General features: G+C 42.7%; 2 protein-coding genes and 1 long non-coding RNA gene across 4 annotated transcripts in view; 1 reads left to right on the top strand and 2 right to left on the bottom strand.

Annotated features, from left to right (window-relative positions):
• Positions 1–6,057, bottom strand: part of tspan13b (tetraspanin 13b) — an 11,925-nt gene extending 5,868 nt beyond the window's left edge. The window contains exons 1-3 of the mRNA XM_031279196.2: positions 5,821–6,057; positions 1,678–1,845; positions 114–194 (exon numbers count right to left, since the gene is read on the bottom strand). Coding sequence (XP_031135056.1) covers positions 114–194; positions 1,678–1,845; positions 5,821–5,883 — 312 coding nt within the window. The 5' untranslated portion in view covers positions 5,884–6,057. The remainder of the gene's footprint in view (positions 1–113; positions 195–1,677; positions 1,846–5,820) is intronic.
• Positions 3,154–5,179, bottom strand: LOC116035851. The gene is made up of 2 exons (XR_004101466.1): positions 4,175–5,179; positions 3,154–3,779 (listed from the first exon to the last, which is right to left on the bottom strand). It is a non-coding gene; the product is annotated as an uncharacterized LOC116035851 (long non-coding RNA).
• A 4,983-nt stretch (positions 6,058–11,040) lies between the features above and the next one.
• Positions 11,041–23,099, top strand: LOC116035441 (ankyrin repeat and MYND domain-containing protein 2-like). 2 transcript variants are annotated; one of them, XM_031278454.2, is made up of 10 exons: positions 11,041–11,228; positions 11,809–11,873; positions 12,874–13,012; positions 13,186–13,284; positions 13,385–13,545; positions 15,454–15,668; positions 20,027–20,135; positions 20,285–20,413; positions 20,504–20,627; positions 22,028–23,099. In XM_031278454.2, exons 1-10 carry the CDS (start codon positions 11,162–11,164, stop codon positions 22,180–22,182), a joined length of 1,263 nt encoding a protein of 420 aa, XP_031134314.1. In that variant the 5' UTR covers positions 11,041–11,161; the 3' UTR covers positions 22,183–23,099. The 2 variants fall into 2 exon arrangements, with proteins under 2 accessions (XP_031134314.1, XP_031134313.1); XM_031278453.2 differs by having other exon boundaries at positions 20,027–20,162.
• The last annotated feature ends 2,736 nt before the right edge of the window (positions 23,100–25,835 follow it).

Below are 25,835 nucleotides of genomic sequence, written 5' to 3'. Positions count from 1 at the left end.
TGTGTGTGTGTGTGTGTATGCTCAGTGTAACCACTCTTTTACAGCTGCGTTATACTGTGGGGTTTCCTGCTAAAAACTGATGTCATGGAGAAAGGGGAAGCAGTAGATCTTACCTGTTGCTCTCTGTTGATGGCTAAGCAGGCACTGGAAACAGAGAACTGCACAATAAACACCATGAACAGGACGATCATGTACTGAGCTTCACTGTCAAGGAGCAACAACCAATGCACACATCATCATGCTGTGTTCCTGAGCCTCGGCCACCGTGTGTTAGTGGAGGGGTTAGCAGGGCTGCTGTCTCCGGCTCACTGAGCACAGTGAGAAACACGACACTGCTCTGGATCCTGTTGCACATGCATACATAAATGGAAATGGATTTTCCAAAACACTAAGCCGAAGAGAGCGTAGATTCAAAACATAAGCATATTCATTACCAAGACGATTCACAGATCCATGGAACAGTGTTTGTGTACATATCCTACACTTTGTTACTTTCTGAATTTTAATGTTTAAAGTAGGAAGTTAAAATCATGACGGCACTCAACAGCCACAATATATTAGCTAACTGTTAGGTTTGGGCATAACATTTTGGGGAATACATTTTTTTCTCTTTCTGTCTGAACCTGACCAATCTGGGAACCCATCGGCTCTCGGCCTGACCAAGTTTAAGCCTCTGGGGGCAACGGCCAACATTTGGGGTGATCCGGTGTAGCCAGAAGATAGCCAGACCAAGACTTCCTCCCCTGTATGCCGGGTCTGATTAGCAACATGAGACGCGAGAAAAGAGTTTGAGTTGAGAGTCTTTTTATTTTAATAAATAAAAGCTAATTAAAAGCTAATCGTCGTCAGATGATAGCCGATGGGTTACGTGATTACGTTTGGACCAATGCATTCCGTCTCTTATGCTCTCTACACAGACTGTTTGTGTATGCAACCAAAGCCTGCTCAAATGTGATTGGTCAATACTAACTCGGACTATAAAAACGGAAACAGAACGCTTCCGATCCCAAAATCTTGTCCTGTTGCCTACAGATTCTAAATTCATCTGCAAATATCTGTTCATAGAGGTTAGAGAGCTGGAGCCAGAGTGGAGACAGCTGGAGTCAGGACGGGGGGGGGGGAGTCTAGTGTAGCTCTATCACTACCAACTCCTCAAGTAGAAAGAGTTGGAACTATTACATGGCAGACAGTTTCCATCTGCTTCCAGTCCTTATGCTAAGCTAGGCTAAACATGTCCTGACTCCAGCGTTGTAAATAACAAATAGACATGAGACTGAAGCTAATGTTGAAAGGAGTTGTTGATCTGAAAACAGCTCCACATACATTGGAAGTAAGCTTTGAGGAAACTATTCAGAGACGTGCCGAGAGGCTCCCAGATATCTAGCAGGCTAAATATCTGGACCTGTCCGGTAATCCAAGAGCCAATGACAGCGCCAAACACAGGTTGAGGGGAAACCTTGTAACAATAGGAACTTAAGTGTAGAAAGAAACAGGCTATAAAAGGTCATTTTGTATTATTTGAACACGTGTGCCAACAGAAACAGCAACAAGCGTGACTACAGGGGAGGTTCCACGGATTGCTTGAACAAACAAATCATGTCCCGTGTCACTTCCTGCGTGTTCTCGTGAAATAAATGGCAGTGCTAACAGCCATAGCTGGAGCAGTGTGAAGGATACGAAGAAGAGCAGGACCTGGTGATGCTTCATGGCCCCGATGAGGCCGGCCAGCGCCACGAAGAACAGGAAGACGCCCACGCCGATGATGCCCCCAACCACCTGGAAACTGGAGACCAGACCCAAACACTTCCCCCACGCCGCGATGCCGATCATCAGCAGGCTCACCATCTACACACACACGCACACGCACACACACACACACACACACACACACACACACACACACACACACAGATTATATTTATAGTGTCAAATCACAACAGGGGTTGTCTCAGGACACTTTACAGATAGAGTAGGTCTACACCACACTATAATTTACAAAGACCCAACAATTCCCTTTTAGCATTTGGTGCAACAGTGGCGAGGAAAAACTTCCTAAAAAAACGGGCAGAATGTTCAGGCTCTTGGTGGGCGGCCATCTGCTGCTGCCGGTTGGGACACAGAGACACAGATACAGATATACAGAAATATGATTCATAATAATTATATCAGTTAGTATGATGAACAGTGGCAATTATAGTAACAATTAGGATAATAGAACTATAACTAGAAATAATAGTAGTAGCACTGCAGGGTGTAAGTCAGTGTAAGAGTAGCAGGCAGCTTCGAATAAAAAATGAAACTGGTGAGGATGAAACCGTGTCAGGAAGACCAACATCTGAATCAGCTTCATATCAACTCTGTGTGATGTGTGACTGAGCAGCAGCAGTGAGAGGAAGTGAGGGACAAGCTGGACACCGTACTGTCCAGTGCACCGGACATCATATCGTACTGTACACTGCATCGGACACCGTACCATCCACTGCACCGGACATCATACCGTACTGTACACTGCACCGGACACCATACTGTACACTGCACTGGACACCGTACTGTACACTGCACCGGACATCATACCGTACTGTACACTGCACCGGACACCATACTGTAAACTGCACCGGACACCCGTCCACTGCACCAGACATCATACTGTTCCGTCCACTGCACCGGACACCGTACCGTTCACTGCACCAGACACTGTACCGTACTGTGACAAACACCAGCTCTGTTATATTATTTACTATCATAGTCACAGACAGACAGAGGACATATAGTATTACACCATTCTGTATGATCATATCATGACTGTGATGACTAAACTTCATCTCACTGACAATATGTATAATATGTCCATGAAAAAGTTATCGTAGTTTTTGCTCCTGGCCACACTGTAATCTCTTCCTACAGCATTAAAGGAGCAGTGTGTAGGATTTAGTGACATCTAGCGGTGAGGTTGCAGATGGCAACAAACTGAATTGTAGCAACAGAATGGTAGCTACTGTTAAATGAATGAGTAACGATAACCATTCGTTACTCATTCATTTAACAGTAGCTACCATTCTGTTTACCAGCAACTAATCATTAGTGCTTGAATCAGTCAATCAGTAACTAATCATTAACTAACCATTCGTTCCTCAGTAACTACCTACATTTCTGTGTACCTTATTGTAAAGTGTTACACTGAGGAAATCCCCATTGGAAATGTGGTTGCTTGATACCAGACTTCTACATAGTGTTCTTATGATGATGGTCTCCTAGAAAAATCTGTATTGGTAGCCACCAAACAGACATTTGACACAGACCATAGTATAGTATGATACTATACTCCCTATAAACTGCAGTAGCTGAATAGTGCCTGGTTCTGAGCCATGTTTCAGAGATGTAAAACGTCTTCTTCACATCCTCCGGAGCCGGCCAGTCCTAGAGGCCTTTTGAAAAAAAAGATGTATTGCAATAGTTTCTGAAATCTTGAAATCTCATTTTGACTTTGAACCTAAAGTCTGGATACTGGCTGATGACTCATGAGAAATATTTTATCTTGCAAGCACTGCAGCCAAAAAAAGTATACTTAAAAATTGGCAATCTGAAAAATCCCCAGTGTGGAAACACTGGATCAATGAACTTGTATCCTCCTGAGAAAATACTGTATTCTGTTAGGAAGAAACCCCTCAAACTTTGGCTGTATCTGGGCCACTGTTCTTGATACCTTAAAGGAGACCTATTATATACTGTTTTCAAGTTCATACTTGTATTTTGTGTTTGTACTAGGACATGTTTACATGCTTTAAAGGTGCCCTGCCACACATATTTCATTACTTTGTGGTAATGTCTGAAGTTATACCATGGCCATTCTAGAAGTATAGAAAGCCTGCAGGAAGACTCAGCTTGATTGTTGCCAGTTCTCATTAATATTCAACGAGCTAAGCTGCTTGACTCTGATTGGCTAACAGCTAGCCAATGAGAGCCTGGCTATCAGCATCCTTTACCTAGCGCAACTGGGCGAGCTCATGAATATTAATGAGCTCAGGCAACACCACGTCAGACTGACCAGCTTTTGTAATTGGCCTGATTTCTCCGCGTATTTCTTTTCAGTGGCTAGAGCTGACAGAGCATAACACAAACACATATGGACCTAACATGTTTTAAAAAATACAAACAGTTTTGTGTGGCAGGGCACCTTTAATGTTCAAAAAACACTTTATCTTTCTCATACTGCCCATGGCTGCTGCACCTGTATTTATCCTCTGTCGGAGACGCTCTGCTGGAGCGCTGTCTCTTTAAACCCCCTACTGAAGAAGCCCAGTCTGCTCTGATTGGTCAGCATGCTCCCGCATGTCCACGAGACTTTGTACCGTGAAACATCACCAATAAAGGCTTCTAAACCAAATACTACCCAACCAGACATGTTCCAGCAGGAATGTGACCAGAAATTGGGGAGAAATTAACAACAATGGCAGACAAGATTATAGCTTTCCCTGGCATTAGCATGATGCTAGTCCTATGTACACAGCAGCAGGGGGCGGACAAAGACATCTCACTTAATTTGTCAAACTGCAAGAGACACGCAGGAAGAACTCTACGTCACACAGAGACGGGATGACATAGTAGGAGCTAAAAAATAAAAAATAAAGATTTGTGCCATAATGTGTAATGTTGTAATTTCTTTTTGAGAATTGGTATTGAAAAAAAGTATTGTTTAGGGACCGGTATCAAAGTCACGGTATTGGAATAGGTACCTTTTTGAGGGATACCCAGCCCTAAGCCTCACATTAGCTTAAACTGTTCTTTCCAATGCATTTGCACTGAGGGCTACTCTGGATCGTATCCCCAGTCACTGGCGTTGGAATGCATCAGAAGGGCTCTGTACACTGCCGGTATGGACACCAGGGACAATTACAGCCACCAATAACACCTTCAATGTCCATATGAGCATCGAGGTGTTGACTTGAAAAAATATGAACTCAGCCTTTAACATGGCAGTTTAGTATTGCTTAAGTATTACACTTTCATGAAGTTTATCTACAGATAACGGATAATGCGAATGGCATCATCATGACATCATGATTGGGACACATTTGAACTATGGAATGAAACCTTGTTGGAACCTGTTTGGGCAACACACACACACACACACACACACACACACACACACACACACACACACACACACACACACACACACACACACACAGTGCATCTCACTATCTTTGTGGGGACCCATCATTGACATAATGCATTCCCTAGCCCCTTACCCTAACCTTAACCATTACAACTAAATGCCTAACCTTAACCCTTACCGTCACCCTAACCATTACCTAATTCTAACCCTAATCCTAAAACCAAGTCTTAACCCTCAAACAGCCCTTTAAAGTTGTGGGGTCCAGCATTTGGCCCCACAAAGCTGTCCGGACCCCACAAGTATAGGCTACTGTATTCCCGGTTTTTGGACCCCACGAATGTAGTTAAACAAGAACACACACACACACACACACACACACACACACACACACACACACACACACACACACACACACACACACACACACCTATAGCCTAGTTGAGGTTGATAAAGCAGCGGTGATAAGAGCTGATGGACAGGACAGGACGTCCTCTGTAATGCCATAAAATGTCTTGGAAGGAAACCATGTCAGCCTTAAAGGCTGGCCTCCCATCTGTAATGAAAGCAGGCAGCTGGATAAACGGGAGTTTGTCATTAGTTGAATGTGATGGATACAGTGAGCATGCGATCCTGGTTCCACAGTGAATCATTGATGAGAGCAGATCTGTTAGAACCCATATGGTAACGGTATGTGTGCTACTCACCACATAGAGGATGTTGAGCACGCACAGGGAGTGTTTGGAGCAGGTGAATCCAGCGCAGCCCATCTTGCTCAAATAAAAAATAGAATCAATCCTTAAAAAAACGTTTCAATAAATATTTCGGCTCCAGAGATAAAAATCCAGACAAACAAAAGCCCGCAGGAATAGACGGTCGCTCAGCAGCCGGTCTAACCTGGAAAGAACGGGACAACAGTAAAACCGGAGTGTACAGGAAGTTACATGTTTAGCCTTCAAAATAAAGGCATGTCATCATGGGACAGTTTGGATGTTAGCTCGAGGTTCAGTAGGATGGCAGACAGGGCTGTGGCTACCATTAGCCTGGTTGTCTACACTGTACATTCTCTAGATTTTTCTAAGCTGCTTACACTAGTTTTAGACTCTGTTTATATTTAGATTTGACTACTTTTAAAGATAAACAAATATAAATAAAGTGAATAAATGAGTTAGTATTCATCCACCACGATTGTATTACCGCTTGGACAAGGCTTTGAAACCAGATTCAGACCTTCAGCGTGGGAAGGCCTTCCACTCACTGTATGATAATTTTACAGTACGTTTCCTGTAAAGAACTATTTAAGCCTCTGCTAAATATGTGGAAGAGTTTTAGAGTTCACATCATTTGGTTTACAAGTGTAATGATTCCCAAACAAGTTTAAATTTTTCACATCAAATCGAAACTTGCAGAAAATAAAAAAAATTAAAAATAATAAAATAAAGGCAAAATAAATCAAATGTGTCAAGAACATAACAACTTGTGTCTTTAGAAGAGAATGTTTCTCTTTATAATGGCACATCAGTTGATCTGAATACAATTAACGAGAGGGTATGAAGCTTTTAAATGCTGTTAAAGCAAGAAAAGGATCCAGTAACAGCCTGTAGAAAAGATGATAACTCAGTTACAACACGCTTATGTTTGCTTTGGATGTGACATTTGATGGATGTGTTCTCAGTAGCCTGCATGATAATGTCTTTAAGATGGGCTGGCTGAAATCTATCTATAAATTGCAGGAATGTCTGTCTGTCTGTCTGTCCGATGGATTTCAAACTTGACAGATGTCTCGCTACAGGCATGAGTAAGTGCAGTGCCAAATTTGACGCTGTTTGGGTTAGAAATGCAAAAGATATTGTTAAATATATAGGTAAAAGAAGCAAACATTGGCTTTTGCCGCTCTAGCCGCTGGCCACTCCCCCTCTCACACTGGACCAGAGACAGAGAGCAGCAGAGCTTTGGCAGCTACAATGTGACATACACCTCAGACCCACAAAAATGTGCAAAGTTGCACTACTTTGGACTGTCTTTGACTTTGAATAAACAAACGACAATTTTCCTGCTATTGTATTAAATTGCTGTGAGCTGGCAGAACATAACATAATCTCAGAGATTATTTCTTCACAGCGCTGTGCAATGCGAGAAAATCTCAGAGTTGAACCGGGCAGACACAGCACTTTTCATCAGACTAACCCTGGGTCGGGTTAATTAAGTCTACTGCTAACGTACAACACTAATAACATTACGGTCGCCAAAATACCCCCGCAAATCAAATTCATACTCACCGTTAACTGTCAAGCTAGTGACTAAGCAAGCACTAGTCACCTTAATCTCCGGAACATTTATAGAAATGGTTTGGTGACATCTTTCAAAGAGTCAGTCTCTGCTGCTGTCCTCCTTACCTCTGCACTGTCCACCCAACTGATGATCACGGAATGGGCAGTAACTATGATACGACTGCACCAAGGCTGTATCCAGCCACTCAGCTGTCACAGCAAGACAAATATTTCATTCTAAAGTCTAAATGTATGCAGAGACATGGAGCAGATCTATCAACCAATCCTTAGTTAAATAAAAAATGCTTATTAAGAATCCGTCTTCAGTGAAATGGATTTAAACAGTGGCATACAGTCTGTCAGGGTTTGTTTAATGCATTTTACCGGAAATTAGATGCTCTTATTATGAAATTCCGGTGTTAGTGTGACCATCTGTTTTAACTTGACGCCTGCTCAGCATATGTCAGTGAGGGACGGACTTCAGAGCTGATTAGCTACACAGAAGTACTGTTATTTCCTCTGAAACACACGCGCGCGCGCACACACACACACACACACACACACACACACACACACACACACACACACACACAGTGGTGGGGCAGGTGACAGTGTGATATCTGTGACATCAGGTAGTTGGGACATCCTGAGCAGCAGCCTGAAATTGTCTATCACCCACAGCTGTAAAACATCTGGGATGGAAGAGAGACGTCCTTTATTGTCATTGCACAGAGTAGAACCAATCGTGATGGTCCATTCACACACACATATTCACACATATCAAGCACATGGCTGAGCTGTAGTGGCCCTGTACACAGGTAAAATACAGGTAATATACAGGTAAAATACAGGTAATATACAGGTAATATACAGGTAAAATACAGGTAATATACAGGTTATACTGTTGCCAATAAAAATGGACTGTAGTGTGAGTATGGTAGTGCAGATAGTGTCAGTGTATATGGCTCTGGGTACAAGCTGAATCGGAGTCTGTCTGTGAGTGGATGGATGTGAAGCATCCACCAGAGGGCAGCAGGGGACACAGATGGTGTCCAGGGCAGGATGTTCTGCTGAACAGTTCCTCCACAGAGGACAGCGAGCAGCCTCCAGCAGCACGCTGTGGATGGACAGCAGCAGCCTCTCCTGACGAACCACACAGTAACTCAGCACCCAGCAGCACGCTGTGGATGGACAGCAACAACCTCTCCTGACGAACCACACAGTAACTCAGCACCCAGCAGCACGCTGTGGATGAACAGCAGCAGCCTCTCCTGCAGGGTGATGTCTCCTGAGGACCAACAGGAAGTGGAGTTGCTGCATGATGTTGGTAGACCAGGAGAGATCTTTAGCCATGTGCTAAAGATCTCTAGAAGTCCATGGGTACGTCTCAGGTCCCTCAATTGCATCCATGTTTCCTCCACTTGCTTCCCCTCCTCCCCTCCTCTCTGTATCCTCGCTCATAGCTCCTCAGAGATCCCTCCTCCATCCTGTATCCTTGCTCTTCCATCCTGGCTCCTCATGAAGGAGGGCCCGAACAACTTGCGGTTCAAGCGAGGAGTGAGGAGATATTCCTCTAATATATGACTTATGTTTTCCTGTCTGGGTGTGGGTTCTGCAGCCGCCACCACAGCTGTCTGAACATCCTCTGACCATCAGATGGTGAACCCAGCACTACACTCTCTTCCTGATCAGCTGAGTACTGTAGTAACCATAGCAACAGTCAGATGTTCCTCCTAGAACCAGCTGAAGTGACACATCATTGCACGTGGCTGCAGATTTAGATCACCATGTAAGGTACCCCCTGCAAACAACTGAGTAACTAATGGAGTTAGCACAAAGAGCTGGAGCTGAGACCAGGCCTCCCTAGGGAGGTGTTCCAGGCACGTCCAGCTGGGAGGAGGCCTTGGGGAAGACCCAGGATTATATCTCCAACCTGGCCTGGGAACGCCTCGGGATCCCCCAGTCGGAGCTGGTTAATGTGGCTCGGGAAAGGGAAGTTTGGGGTCCCCTGCTGGAGCTGCTCCCCCCGCGACCCGATACCGGATAAGCGGACGAAGATGGATGGATGGATGGATGAAACAGTTCTAACAATAGAACCGTAGAACCGGATCGCATAGGTAATAATATAAGAAAAAGAAAACACCTTCGTAGGGAGATAATCTAGCACCTTTTAAATTGACCCTATTAGACAAAGAAAAAAGGACACAGCGCATTGTTTTTCTTACTTGGTAACCAGGGCAACAGTATGTCCCTTCTGTAGGATTGGTTTGGGAATTCAATCAATTTTTTATCAATGTTTTTCTTTGCTGCTGTTACCATTATTCTGAATACGTATTTGTCAATATTTCCCAGGGAAAAGTCCACTTTACCTAGAATTTTTTTTAGAAGTGGTTGGGGATCTTCATGTGAAATATTTCTTCCATTATTTGATGTAGGTAATATATGCCAACGGTTTGCATCCTTCTCCTGAGAGGGAATGTTCTGCTTTGGCCTAATAAAGAATCTCATTTCCATGTGAAATCCCTCTATGTGTGTGAATTAGTACATTTCTATTGCAGTTCACAGTAGCTATGCCATTCCTCTTTTGTCATCAAGGTCTCCCTCTCTTTCCCATGTATTTTTGATATAATCTGTAGAGGATGTTTTTTTTTAAAGGAAACTTTTATACAGTCTAGAAACAGTACCTTTGTTAGATTCACACGAATAGGCCCTTAGAATTTTTTTCATCACTGGATCTTCCAAATCTATTGGGTATTTTTGTTCACATTTATCAAAGTAATTACATAATTGCAAATACATATAGATATCCTGTTGCTCTAAAGAAAATTCTTCTTTTAAAGTTTGAAAGTCCTTTTGTTGCCCTTTGTTTGCAAGTGAGTAGAATGTTGTGATCCCTTTTCCTTTACATGTTTTAAATCTAAGATCTAGTTGATTGGGTTCATGTGCCCTCCATCTAATTATCCATCATTTATCAAATCATTTATATTCTGTCTTAATTGTGTTCCAAACTGTGAGTTGAAATTCTAGCCATGGATTTTTCAATGTATCTATTATTTGACCAATTATTTGTTGCCTATAACTGCCTGAATAGGGAAGTCTGTAATCAAAGTCTTTTCTATATCCTTCCATCTTGTAGTATAATCTTGATTAGATACATTTAATAAGGGCCTGATTTGGGTTGAGTAGAAATAATCTTTCAAACGTGGTGCAGCTATACCACCTTCTTTTTTCAGGAGTTGCAGTGTCTTTCCCCCTGCTAGATAAACCTCAAGAGAAGTTTATCCCATTTGTTGAATTCCTTGATGCTAATTTCTGTAGGGCGAGCCTGAAACAAAGACAAGATTCTGGGGAGGATATTAGTCTTACTGGATTCTATTCTTTGAGTGAGGCTCAAACATGGGTTAGAATTCCATCTCAATGTGTCTGATTCGATCTTATGACGGAGTGGGTCGGGCTGTAGTAGTTTATAACATCACTGTCGCCGCAGGGAAGTCTGGACCTGATGACACATTCAACACAGTAAGCAGTCAGAGCTGCACACATTGGAAAACTATGTCAATCAATCAATCAATCAATCAATCAATCAATCAATCAATCAATCAATCAATCAATCAATCAGGGACATTTACAACATTGACTACTATTTTATCCCGCAGATCAGGTGTCCCCCCCCCCCCGTGTGTGGGACAGTGGTATGTTCCAGGGTTGTGTACACTGCAGTGTACCAGTCTACCTGTCGACTCTAACTGTGAGAGGAGAGCAGAGGTGACTGGAGAGCATGGCTGCCCCTCAGAGAGGAGATCTGTCAGCGTCGGAGAGGAAGATCCTGCAGCTGATCGCCGCCGGTGAGCACTGCTCTCTTACACACTTTACACGCTTTATTCACTCTGTTATTGGTTTTTATTGGGAACACTCTGTACAGTACAGTGTCAAAGTGTAGCCACTCACTTAAGATAATTTTGAAGCACAATACATTGTCCACTATAATGGTAAAGATATATAACTGGGATGTGTGCAGTGCATCAGCAATACATGAGAAACAAAAGGGGGCATCATTTCAGAGTTCAAATTCTACTTCATGGCTATGTCATTTGTAAATAATTTCCAAAACTAATGACAGGGACAGTAGATAGAGTTTGCCTGACACACCTCCAGTTCATTCATTTCAATAAAACATGGAGTCTTCAGTTCAGCTCAACATGAACACATGTGCATACACTCAACATACAGTACAGTACAGAACACTAATCACTCAGATTACTGACTTTGCAGCCATAAATAAAAGCTTTACCACAATTCTTTATTTAATTAGGATATATAGTTATATATATGTATACATGTATGAATTGTGTTGATGTTAGTTTTCATTTAGACATCTATCCTTTGTGCACCTTACATTCTGACTGTGTCTGATTTGGTCTGCAGGTGATGTACAGGAAGCTGCCCAGCTGCTCGCTAGCAAAGAAGTACGAGTCAACTGTTTGGACGAGGTACGCAAAGAGAAGGAACAATTGCTTGAATTATGTAAACAGTCATTTGAAGTGACCCTGTGTGTCCCAGCCCAAGGTTGAGAAACTCTATCACAGCCCTGTTTCACTCTCATGTTCTGGTTTGTGGTGCTCAAAGTGATACTAAATTACAGGAGGCTCATGTTACAAAATAAACTCACCCACAATGTCAGTTATGTCACTGTAACATATGTTATTCATTGTGATGGAGCCATATGGTTGAGAGCTATGTGATAATAGCATCACGCCACTCCAGACTGTCTGAGTGTCAGGATCAGCTGTGGCGGCACACACACACACACACACACACACACACACACACACACACACACACACACACACACACACACACGCACCCGCGAATGCACACACACACACACACACACACACACACACACACACACACACACACACACACATGGAAAGCATACACAGCAAGTGGTCAGAAACAGAGTCTGTTATTGAATAACAATTACATTTTGATTTAGTTGAATTTTTAAAACTTCACTATGACCAGCTAATTATTACTGACTCTGTGTTTAGAGAAAGCCTGCATAAAGCCAGTGCCCTATCCCTACTCAGCACCAGCAGACAGTCAGACAGTAGCTGGGAAACATCGTGGAGTATTTAGCAGTGACATAGACACACATTTCCCTCCGGAGCTGCTGGAGACCAAAGCAGAGCTAAAAGAGAGAGAATATTGGACTGACATTCATCAGGTGGACACAAACACAACTCCTGATGAATGATCATGTTGCTCATGTTGCTCTGTGTTGGCTGATGTGTATAGAACAAACTGCTTTCTGACGTGTACGCCATATCAACTTTATAAGGTGATAATAATATATCAATGTTGTATTTTCAGCTTGTTGGGATCAAACAAATGGATTAATGCTGCTTTGAGTAAATACCTGGCTTGCTTCTTTGCATACATATAAACTAACTGCTCATGTAATGTTGCCTCTCTCCTGTGTTTCTGAAGTATGGCATGACTCCCCTGATGCATGCAGCCTATAAGGGCAAGGCCGACATGTGCCGTCTGCTGCTGCAGCATGGGGCTGATGTCAACTGCAACCAGCATGAATATGGATACACTGCTCTCATGTTCGCTGGCCTGTCAGGTACACCTGTGTGTGTCTCTCCGCTTTTCAACATCTACGGTTCTCTCGAAGTTTAGATGAATTTAAATGTGGTTACACTAACATTCATTGTCATTTTAGTTTAGAAAAAATAATTGGTGGTGCAATGCAGTGTTATATTTCTAAAAAGCAAATGACTGACCCACATGCTCCAGGGAAGACAGACATCACGTCCATGATGCTGGACGCAGGAGCAGAGACAGAGCTGGTGAACTCTGTGGGTCGCACTGCTGCTCAGATGGCAGCGTTTGTAGGTGAGACAGGCTGACACTGTGCTGACTGGGTGTGTGTGTGTGTGTGTGTGTGGGGGGGGGGGGGCATCTCTTATCATCTTAACCTGGACACTCCTTCCAGGCCAGCACGACTGTGTCACAGTGATCACCAACTTCTTCTCGCGGGCAAGGCTGGAATACTACACCCAACCACAGGGACAGGAGAAGGAGCCCCGGCTCCCCCCCCGGCTAGCAGGACCCCTGCACAAGATCATCATGACCACCAACCTGAACCCGGTCAAGGTGAGGCCCGCTCCCACGCACGTTTACTGCAGGTGACTGTACATGCACGGTACATGTGAACACTTCAACATGCTGGTGGTGCTCAATGAAATGTGAGTAATTCTTTACTGTCATTAGGATGCAACCTCTGGGGACCTTCCATATCCATATCCAAAATTCATGACAATCAAGACATTTAAAGTCGTTCTGCCGGTGCTGCTAGAGGGAAACCTCCCTTCGGAAAAAGAAAGAAGATAGCCATCACTTTATTCAGCTTCACTTCTGAGTTCTTAGCTCATGAACAGTGACCGTAATACTTAAAGGGGAACTATGCAGTTTTTTTACTTTAATTTACCTTAAATGAACAGCTTCGGAGTCATTGGAATGGTTACATGACTTTTTTTGAGTTGAATGGTGGTCGTCTCGCTTCCCCGTAGCGCCTGTGAAAAGAAAAACCACCATTGCAACTTTCAGCCGGCTGCCAGCCTCAGCGTCAGGAAGTATCGCGTGATATCAGGTCTCGTGATGTAACGAATTGCTTCACGGCACTGCACACATACGCCCATTCAGGAACCAGCTAACAAGGTAGTGATGGAGTTTTTCACGCTATCGTCATGGCTGAACCGGCAAAAAAAGAAGCAGAAAGCTAGGAAAGCATTGTCGGAGGAACAGAGAAAGAGGAAACGGCAGACTGACCAAGCGAGGAGTCAGACACGAGTAAACATAGGAGCTGCCAAATATCTTTTCCGAAGCTGTAGGGGGAGCTCTATAGAGAAACCTGCGAGCAAAAAGCGAGAAAACAGCGAAGAAATGGCCAAAACTGCATAGCGCCCCTTTAATTCATACAAACCCACAAAATCCACTTTTTCACAAATGAAAGCTTGGTAATAATACAGCCCATTTATAGTGTAGTTTCCTGACCACCATTTACCATAAAAAAAGCAAAACATGAGTAAAAGTACAAGTAAGTACCAGAAAAGGACTTTGGTAGAAGTTAAAGGTGCAATATGTAATACTGACAGCTAGTGTTTAAAATAGTTACTGCAGTACAAATTCAAAATACTGAAGAGAGTCGCCTCCTCCCCAGACTTGAAGTTCACGGAGGTTGCCAGGCTGAGACCACAGCATCCACAACAATCAGTATGTTTACATGCACACCAAAATTCCACTATTATTCCGAGTATGACAATATTCCGAATTTGATACAGGTCATGTAAATAGCATATTCCGGTTGGATATTCTGAATAAGGCCTTTTTCCTGGAGCTCTCTGGCATTCTCTGACATGTTTGGGTGCACATCTTTTTTTTACCCCCACTTGGCCAGGGTTATGGTGGCATTTGCCTGATGTGGTTGAATTCAGAGTTTCTTTCTGTCAAAGTTTCTGGATGCAGGCCTTCAGCACGTTCGGTGCGGCTTGGGGATTTAGCTGAGTTCCGGGCAGGCCCACCTGAGTTGTAGGCCTGCCCGCTTAGGCTATGGCTCAAATCAAACAGCGAGCAGCAAAGCAAGGCAGCTTTATTTATATAGCACATTTCAGCAACAGAGCAATTCAAAGTGCCTAACATAAAATATTAAAGAGCAGTTAAAACAATTGAAATATTTGTTAAAGAGAATTTAAAAACAACTAAACTACAATGGATGGCAATGTCTCCACAACTCTGGATGGATTCGTGTTCCCCAGAGGATAAAGCCTACTGATCCCCTGAGTTTTCCCTTAGCACCACCATGAGGTTGATATTTTTGTTTTGTTTTAAATTTCTCTACAACTATTGGATGGATTGCAATAACATGTGGTGCACATATCCTTGGTTACCAGAGGATGAATCCTTATGAACTTGGTGATCTGCTTATGTACTGTCCTCCCTGTCTCAATCAATGACATTATTCTGTCCAGAAATGTTTGTCTGACCACCTGTCCAATCTGTCAGATAGTCCTGCTGGTGAAGGAACACCCTGTGCTGGTGGACATGGCTGCCCTGGAGAAGTGTTACCAGGTGATGGACATGCTGTGTGAGCAGTGTGTGAAGCAGGAAGACATGAATGAGGTCCTGGCCATGAAGATGCACTACATCAGCTGTGTGCTACAGAAATGCCTGGCCTTCCTACACAAACAAGATGACAATCTGGATGCACTTGTTAAGAGGTGAGGCTTATGAGTGTGTCCTCTGAATACAGAACCAGCAGCACTCCCAGAACTCATTTTATTTCATAGTTGCTTTCACTGATTACAGCCGATGGGTAGATCAGCATCAAGTTACTGGCATAATAGTGTTTATATCAATATGTGGATTGCTATTAAGGGCCCAGTCCTTTCTCTTCTTGACCATTGCACACTTTTGTATAGGCATCCAACCTGAGCTCACAGAATTCCGTGAAATAAACACGGCCCCTTAACTCAAAATCTGTGTCAGTTTCACAGAATCGCCAAAAATTCCGTGATGGGCCCACAGAAGAATTCCGTGAAATGAACACGATCGCCGAAAATTCCATGATGAGCCCACGGAAGAATTCCGTGAAATGAACATGGCTCCTTAAGTTAAGGAAAAGGTCGTGGGTGGGCTTACGTTTCCATGACATGTGGGACAACATCGGGACGGTTGGGTTTAGGAAAAGAAGAACGGACGGTTGGGTTTCGGAAAAGAAGAAAGCGGCAGTTGGGTTTAGGAAACGTGACACGCGGGACACGATCCCCGGTCTCCTGGGTGAAAGTCCTGTGTTGGTTGACCCATCCACCACCCCAACCAACCTCCCTACGCAGATTTTCGGCCTTTCATACTTCTCGCTACCGTAGTCGCTCTTAATGCTACGTCATCTTCTCATTGACTTTACATTGGCATTGTTTCCGTGGTGGCCACACAGAATTTTCACACATTCCGTGCCACCACCACGTAATGCGGTGTTAACAGTTCGTGATCATTTCACGGAATTCTGTGAGACCAGCATCTGTGGCATCACATCTTATGACTCTCTCTTCTCTTATCTTGATATGGTCATGTTCTGTAGATCTAACCAAGGGCCCCCTCTTCATACCCTCATCTTATGGAGGTGAGGGTATGAAAGGATCCATGCTGTAGGAACCATGAGGATATCAAGGTACAAAAGGTAGTATACGTGTCACGCATATATAGTTTATCCATCAACTCCCCTGTGAGGAAACCCATAGCAGTCCAACACTCAGCTACAGTAGTCATGATAAATACCAAAACCATAGTGGGACACCACATCCAACAGTGTCCTGTTGCGTCCTGTGGGACCCTGCTGCGTCCTGCTACGTCCTGCTATGCTCTGCTGTGCCACGCTACATCCTGTAACGCCCTGCAGTGCCCTGCTATGACATGAACTACTACGACTACCATTTGTAGTCACTTTTCCATTATCTTTATTGTGACTATTATTGCCACTGTTCATCACATCCCCAACCGGCACCTTCAGACACCACCTACTAAGAGCCTGGGTCTGCCGAGGTTTCTTCCTAAAAGGGAGTTTTTCCTCGCCACTAAATGCTTGCTCTTGGGGGAATTACTAGAATTGTTGGGGCTTTATAAACTATAGAGTGTGGTCTAGACCTACTCTATCTGTAAAGTGTCTCGAGATAACTCGATAGTTATGATTTGATACTATAAATAAAATTGAATTGAATTTTATTGAATAGCATGGATGCCTTTAAGGGTACTATTGAAGCATTTTTTCAGAATTGCCTTATTTGATTCATAATAATGCTGAGACATCATGCATTTTCTGTTGTGTATTATGATGATGTGTTGGAATGCTGAGATTTATTTATTCTTCCGTTGTTGCTATTATTGGGATAATTTTGATGATCTGATGTCTGATAGGGTGACATGAACAAGTATTCAGGTGTAGTGCACTTTTGGACTGCCAGGATCTCACAAATTTTGTGAGTAAACTAGCACATTTTTTTAACTTTGGGCGATCAAAGATTAAATTAATGGTTTGAAATAGTACTGGGTGGTATACCGGCTTACACCGTATACTGGTATTAATTTCCCATATGAGGAGAGTGCTACGGCCAAAGTAATCTTTGAGTGATTTGAGAAGGGGACGCTGTTTTCTGCTTACCCTTCTCACTCATGGTAGTAACTTTATAACACAACAATAAATAACCCACAAATAACTCTCTTTAACATGAAAAAACACCATAGCACACAACCATTTGTGACACAAACCATTTGTAACACTAATAAATGTACATTTACAAATTAACACGGCCGAATGGCATACTGGGTAACATTACAGCTGCTAGCTAGCCAGGTAGCATAACAGTCTGTTAAGCTGAGAGAGGCTCCGGTCGTTACGGCACATTCAAGAACAGAGAAGAGAGATAGAGGATGGAGAAAGACCGGAGATACAGCAGTGATATATCAAACATCTGAATTGTAAATGCGTGGATGACAGTCTGGAGATGAAGTTCCCAAAGTTTGATGTCAATAAAGCCAAAAATGTGGGAGGGGATAGGTTTAAGCAGTTTTGCAGTTCTTAGAAAAAGCAGAGTGATGGACTTCAAAATTGCTACTGGGTAAAACCACAGCAAAGTTTCTGCTCTATTGGGGCTACAGTTTGGCATAAGTTGCGACGTTGTAGCATGTACGGTTGATTTGTTATGAATTTTGGCTGCTTTAGTGCCACCATCAGAACAATTAGCACACATACTGGACTGATTGCATTTGGCACAGGACTGGAGTTGTGTACAAAGTTTGGTGAGTTTTCGTGCATGGGACCATGGATTTCTTGGGAAGAAGAAGAAGAAGATGAAGAAGAAGAAGAAGAAGAAGAAGAAGAAGAAGAAGAAGAAGAAGAAGAATAATATCAATTAGTTGCAAATGCAAACCTCCAGCTGAGGTTCTGAAACAAATTGGGTGTGCTGAACTATAATCTTAGCGGAAACTTTAGTAGTAGTAGTAGTTTATAGTTGTAGTACCTGCCTCAGATTGATCTGAGACAGGTACCAACAATCCATTCCATCGGCATCCGCTTATCCGGGGAAGGGTCGCGGGGGCAGCAGCTCCAGCGGGGAACCCCAAACTTCCCATTCCCGAGCCACATTAACCAGCTCTGATGGGGGGATCCTGAGACGTTCCCAGGTCAGGTTGGAAATATAATCCCTCCACCTAGTCCTGGGTTTTCCCTGAGGCCTTCTCCCAGCTAAACGTGCCTGAAAAACCTTCCTAGGGAGGTGCCCAGAGGGCATACTTACCAGGTATCAACGAAAATTAGTTTAATTATAATCATACCCAAATGACCAACCATTCCTTCTAACCAGTCCAAAGGGCCATCCACAGTGCCTAGGAACCATGGAGTGCCATGCCAGTTCTTGCTAGTTCTGCTACATGCATTGCTTTTGTTGATTTGCACAGTTAACTGACTGTCCTTTCCACCCCACACGTATAGCAGGTCACATCTCTGGCTAGGCGCTGTCATTTTCCATGACCAGTGGGCATGGCTGCCAATCACATGGTGCTTTTAACTTTGCTGATGTGTGTGATTTAGGGTCTTGTGTTTTCTATTTTCATTTTTAGGTTCCCTTCTGAGCTCTGTTTGCTGTCACTTTGGATTGTCTGGCACACTCCAGAAGCTCTCACCACTCCCTCTGTTGGACTGATTTATGTAGTTTCTTTGCTATATTTGATATATCTTTATATATCTATACATTTATACAATGCATTTCGTAGTAGTAGTATTCTATTATTACTACTATTACATTGCACTTATACTATATGGTACAGCTCATACTACGTTACCAGTCACCAAGTCATATACTGCATTATATTTGTGGTGTACGCTGTTTATTCTATTCTACACTCGCTGCTATTAATCATATCATACCATGTCGCTTTAACTTATCTCTTACCTTGTAACTTGTCTTTAATTGCTCTTGTGTACTTCATTTACTTTTACTCTTTTAACATATTCATTTTATTTTACTTTATTTATTCTTATTTTCTTATTCTCATTTCTGTCTTGTGCTGTGGCAACACCGGAATTTCCCCTCTGGGGATCAATAAAGGATTATTTTATATTGATAAACAAACTGCATATGAGAGAACTGCAATCTCTCAGATAGACTGGTATCTCTCAGTCTGTCACCATGCCATACTGTGGTCTCTCTCCCCCATGCAGTACATAAATGTGTTCCCCTGGTTAGCTTGTAAGCTCAGATGTAGATGTCAGAACACCATGAGCTCTGTGTCACAGCTACTGCTGGTGTTGCAACTGTTGACTTTGTTACTCTGTTACTTTGATGGTAATCTGCACATTAGAACATGAGATGTGAAATGTTGGTCTGTGGATGGAAGCTTAATAATGCAGAGGTTCATCCTCTTGGGACCCAACATATCTACAACAAATATTAAAGGAAGGAACCACTAGGAACAATGCACCCTGTACAGTGGTACAGGAAAACCCATTGAGAGCAAACTTGGAATTTAAAGCTTTAAGAGATGTTATGTCTTTTTGTTGTTGTCCGTGAACCTGGGTCCCCAGCCTGCTGAGGGGGAGAGACAGCGATGGCTTCCCACAGTACCAAGAGAAGTTCATTCGGGACTGTATCAGGAAGTTTCCTTATTGTGAGGCCACGCTCCTTCAACAGCTGGTGAGGAGCATTGCACCAGTAGAGATTGTAAGTGAAGAACATATCAGAGAACTGAAGTGCAGTATATAGAATATCATTTTTAGCAAAAAGCGCATCAATGAGGGATAATGTGGTTATAACTTTAATACACACTTATATATTATTTCCAGGGCAATGACCCAACAGCGTTCTCAGTGTTGACCCAGGCCGTAACAGGTCAGATGGCGATTGTAGATGCTGACTACTGTGCTACATGTGGGGAGAGGGGAGCACACAAGAGGTGCTCCCTTTGTAAAGCAGTAAGTCAAAGTCTTCTGTAATATAATTCAGTCATGTCATGAGAAATTTTTTGAATTACGTCCAGGTCATTTTCTTTTTATTTGCCTTAGGTGACTTACTGCAGTGTGACGTGCCAAAAGCTCCACTGGTTCACTCATAAAAAGATGTGCAGGACTCTGCAGGAGCAGGATGCCGAGCTGGAGAAGGATGCTCCGAGGTTTAAAGAACTGAAAGGTGAGGTAGAAGAATTTGTTTTAAAGAATACTTCACTCAGGATCTAAATTGAAGAAAACAATATTTACTTTAAGCTTTAGAAGAATACATAGAATGAATTTCATAGCAGTCATGAAATCTCTAATCCAGATTAACATTCAAGGGTAGATTGAAACAAAAGGTTGTGGGCTGGGCTAATCAAGGGGTCTGAGTGATACCACAACAGCAAAAAGTGAATAGAACTCAGGAAATCCCAGACAGGCTATCTAACAATACAATCTGATTCAATCTGCGGCTGGCCCATTTGGCTAATCCCTTCAGCACTTTTAGCACAATTTAGTGTCTCTGTCTGCCTTGGGAGCAGTCTGGTAAGATTAACTCACATGTAAATTCAAGAAAGCTTCTCAAAGGCTATCTAAGTTTACACACAGTGATCTGTATAGAAATGGAAATAACCACCCAATACAAATGATAAACAAATGAATTAAATGCTGCTTCCTAGAAAAAGTAATTCATGCCTTCATTACATCCATGCTGGACTATTGAAACTCCCTTTATTTAGGCCTTCCCCAGTCTTCATTAGGTTGCCTTCAGATGGTCCATAGTGCAGTTGCAAGGATGTTGACTGGTACTAAAAAATGTGAGCACATCACCCTAGTGCTAGCCTCTCTTCACTGGCTCCCTGTCCACTTCAGAATCTAGTTTAAGACCCTGCAGATTGCCTTCAAGGCTCTCAATGACCAGGCACCATTTTATATTACGGATTTATTCAAAGGCACTCAGCCTCGTCGTCTCTTAGATCTGAGGACAAATCTCTCCTCTATGTCCCCCGATCTCGACTCAAACTAAAAACTGACAGAGCCTTTGCAGTTGCTCCTTGACTGTGGAACCTGCTGCCTTTACATATCAGATATGCTCTCTCCATTTCTGTTTTTAAATCTAGGCTAAAGACACATTTTTACTCTCTAATCTCTCAATCTGTTATAAATGTCTATAATTCAGTATCTGTAAATTGCTGCTTGTTGTTGTCATTGGGATGTTCTTTATGTGTTTTCCTTCTACTTTTATGTTTACATTTTAATGTCCTTTTATACAGCACCTAACTGCGTTTTATTACAGCACTTTGGTCAGCTTAAGCTGTTTAAATGTGCTCTAGAAAATAAACTTCACTTATTTACATACAGTATGTTGCAGGGACTAGGCTACTAGAATCTTCATAATGGTGTGATTGTATGCATCAATGGGTGAAATTGAGCATAACATTCTTGAGAGATTTCAAAATATGTAAAATATATATATATATATATATATATTTTGTATTGCTTGATATAATTGGAGAATATTATTTATAGTCCATATTGCCCAGCCCAACACAACAGACATAATAACGTCTGAATAAAGTGTATTTCTGCTCCCTGTAGATGATGAGAGCGACCTGGTTATGGAGACAGCCAACTTTCTGCAGCAGCTGTGTCTGCGGGCAGAGGAGCAGGTGGCTGCTGCTGGAGGCTGCCCTGCACAGCTCCTGGCTGGTCCTTCCACCTCTGCTCAGGGACCGTCCTGCACCCAAGACTGAGGCTCCTGAACAATGCTGACTCATCTCTTTTTGGCAATTTTTTACAAACGTTATGTATGGAGAGGTGTGGCGAAACAGAAACCATGTCAGCAGGGTACATCTTCTTTATATATTTAACGCCACACCGTTTAGTTTAAGATAATCAGTAACACAAAAGCAGCTGCTTCAGGTAACTTTACACACTGGAAGCTGTAAAACGTAGAGGTATTGGAAATCCTGTAAGTTGATTTCAGCAAACACCCTGTTGGTCTGATTCGTAAATAAGAGAGGCATAAAGTGAAATCTGATGTTGGTAATTCCAGCCTTTTCTGGGTGGAACAGTTGCTCAGTACTGTTGAAGGCACCATTTGGATGCATCTAAATTCCACCACTTAATCACAAAAATCTATGATTTGGCATCTCAGATAATAAGGATAGACCTCTTTCTTTCTCATTATGTTTCATTGTGTAAGGTGGTAGGATTATCAGTTTCTTAGCAGGGTACCTCAAAACGTTATGAATGAATTAGCATGTAGACCAGGGAAAAGGTTGTTCATAGGTCATAACAAGTGATTAATATGACTTTTCTGTTTGCATATCAACAGACATAGGAAGAGAAAAGTGCTCAATTTGCAGCCCAATGGGGGGTGTTGGAAATTTATATTTATATATATTTATATATATTATGTTGGACGATTCTACCCTCAATGACAACATCCGTTTTTTCAAATTCTCACTTTCAACAATATCGGTGCATTTCAAATATGGTACAGTTAAGGTTAGGGAAGGATTGTGGTTATGGCAAATAAAAAGGGAAATAAGTGCAGTTCTGTGTTGCAGTTACAGTTGTCTTTAGTAATGTCTGGAAACAGGAGTGCTATGGCAGGAGTATTATCCCCGTCTGCCATAGCATTAAACACAACGGTAACTGTCATGTGTGTAGGTCTGTGGTGGAAGAATTAGTTATTATTATTTACTGTAGTTCGAATACTAATACCACCCTGTCAGAATAATCCTGCATTCCTGCATTTAAAGGTACAATATGTAACATTTCTGCATTAAAATGTCTAAAAACGACAATACCTGTTATATATTTTGTTGAGTTGTGTACTTACACTATCCTAAATGTTTTCAAACCCAGAAAAATCTGTAATTTTATATCTGACACGTTATGTTTTGTCAGTGGCGTCATATAACTTTTGACCCCTCTGGTTCCTCTAACTTCCGTCAAAACACCCAAGTAGCAGCGCCTTCTGAGAATATAGTTCCCAGTATGTATACGGTTAGAAGATGGCTGTGTCTCATGTGACCTTGTTATTTGTACACGCTGTGACTATACAAATCACAACATGTAAATAGGAACATGTTGGCGTTATTTTGTCACTTAAAGGGAGCAGTAGGCTAGATGGAGTTTTCCTCCTTAAGAAATAAGGAAGAAGACATGCCTTTATTTATCCCACAAGGTGAAATTCACATTTTCACTCTGTCGTAGTTTTTTACACACATTACACAGGCCTGAACTACACACACATGCTCAGGACAGTACATGCACTAATGGAGAGATGTCGAGTGAGGGGTATTGGATGGATGAGTGCCCTTGTTCTAACATTACCCCAGTTACAACACTAGATGGCAGTTTTTCTCTCTTATGTTAAGACTGAATCTTAGTTTGAGGTTTACTGTTCTTCATAAGCGCCATCAAGATTGATGCTAATAAACCTTTTTTCATAGGATTAAAAAGATTATATTACGTTCCATTCAATTGTTATTCATTTCATTTTTTGATTTCGACGAGGTCATGGCCCCTGATTAGAGATTATTAAAAATGGTCATTAAATCAAGTTTCACAAAGCTTTGCTACTTGAACGTTAGTGCATCAACTAAGCCTAACTGATAATCTAGATATGAACTGCATGACAGCTTGAAGACAGATATTCAAAGGGATGCCAACAGGGTTATCAGGATAAAAAAGGCTTCTTCTCATCCTTGCATTCTCACACATGCTGAACATCCTTCGGCGATGCATTAGATTTCTATAGAGCTCTGTCTTCTGACTGCATTGTTCTCCGCTCTGCTCCCACGGGAGCACACTGACCCCTGTCACTGTGTTCACAGGACAAACAGCGAGCATGGCTGCTGTCACGCTTACTCAAGCCCTGTTCCTTTCCCCCCCTATTATTCCCTCTCTCCTTATCTGTGTGTCACACTCACTCTGGACTGCAAGCGAGCATAAAAGCTTGATCTCAAATTTCCGGTTTCTGAGATGTAAAAATTAGCGAACGCTCTGTCAGATCAAATGACTTCTTCGAAGCCCCCCAGGTTCTTTTTTTCTCAGCTGCTCCTCATCCACACCTCCACCTCGATGATGTGATGTGACAAGCACAGCTTTTTAGGGTAATTGGAGATCATTTTGAGAGCAAAAGAGGGGGAAAAAACTCCCTACCTCTGTGTAACAATAATGGCATGAGCTGGACACTTTTGGAGTGGATTTATTTCCAGTGGCACCAAAGAGGAGACAAGGAGAGCTGGAGTAAAGTCATTGTCAGAGAGCCCTGGGAAAGTCTTGTAAGTGGACACCTTGGGTCTTGGGGGCAAAGTTTCGGCAGGATGAAGGTGAACAGGAGGCTTTGTCTGGCTACTGTATGATTTGGATAATGGACATACACATTCATCATGGTGAGCTCATCCACTCAGCTTTGGCTGGATGAAGCTCAGTGAAAAACCTCCATCCGGAGCATGAAACATACTCGTCCTGCTATCAGCTGATTCCCACACTCTGAACATCACATCCCATCAGAGTCAAAGTCTGGCTTTGTATACTGTATGAGGTTTATCTGAATCACTACAGCAAGAAGACGTATATACTGAGGAGCTATAATCGAGGATGCACCGATGTATCCTCTGTGGAAGTCTTTTCACCCGTGGAATGTAAACAAAGAGGCGTGACAGAGAGAGAGAGAGAGAGAGAGAGAGAGGAGTAGAGGTGGAGAAAGGGAGATAACATATCCACGGTCCGGGTCATACAGCGGTTGGGTGAAATAACACAGAGGCCTAATTAATGAGGGAAATATTATTAACGTTCTTTATACGTGTTTGGTGTTTTAAGTCCCCAACGTCGACTTCAACAGATTCTCACTCCCATCTCGTAAAATATGGACGCTTGGTCAGGTGCCTTTGTCGTTGTCATTGATTCTAAAAGTCTCCTTTAGTGTCATATAACGCGCTTTATCTAAACGCGCTTGGTCGGGACTATTGGCGTTTGGACCTTTTGACGCAGTTATGTTAAGGAAAAGGTCGCGGGTGGGCTTACGTTTCCGTGACACACGGGAAGAACGGGACGGTTGGGTTTAGGAAAAGGTTGTGAGTGGGCTTACGTTTCTGTGACACGCGGGAATAACGGGACGGTTGGGTTTAGGAAAAGAAGAAAGCGACTTTAGGAAACGTGACACGCTTCCAGTCTCCTGGACATCCAGTCTCCTGGGTGAAAGTCCTGTGTTTGACCCATCCACCCCAACCAACCTCCTTACGCGGAATTTCGGCCTTACATACTACTGGCTACCGTAGTTGCTCTTAGTGTTATGTCATCTTCAAACCCCGTGTAGCTGCTGCTCTCCCCGATACGTTCTACAAACACGCTGAAGGACGCTTTTTTCGTCGCTTCAGACGCTGACAGC

Source organism: Sander lucioperca, chromosome 16 (genome assembly GCF_008315115.2).
Source record: "Sander lucioperca isolate FBNREF2018 chromosome 16, SLUC_FBN_1.2, whole genome shotgun sequence".
NCBI lineage: Eukaryota > Metazoa > Chordata > Actinopteri > Perciformes > Percidae > Sander > Sander lucioperca.
The sequence above is the reverse complement of the archived record's forward strand: the minus strand, read 5'-3'. Positions and strand labels throughout refer to the sequence as shown.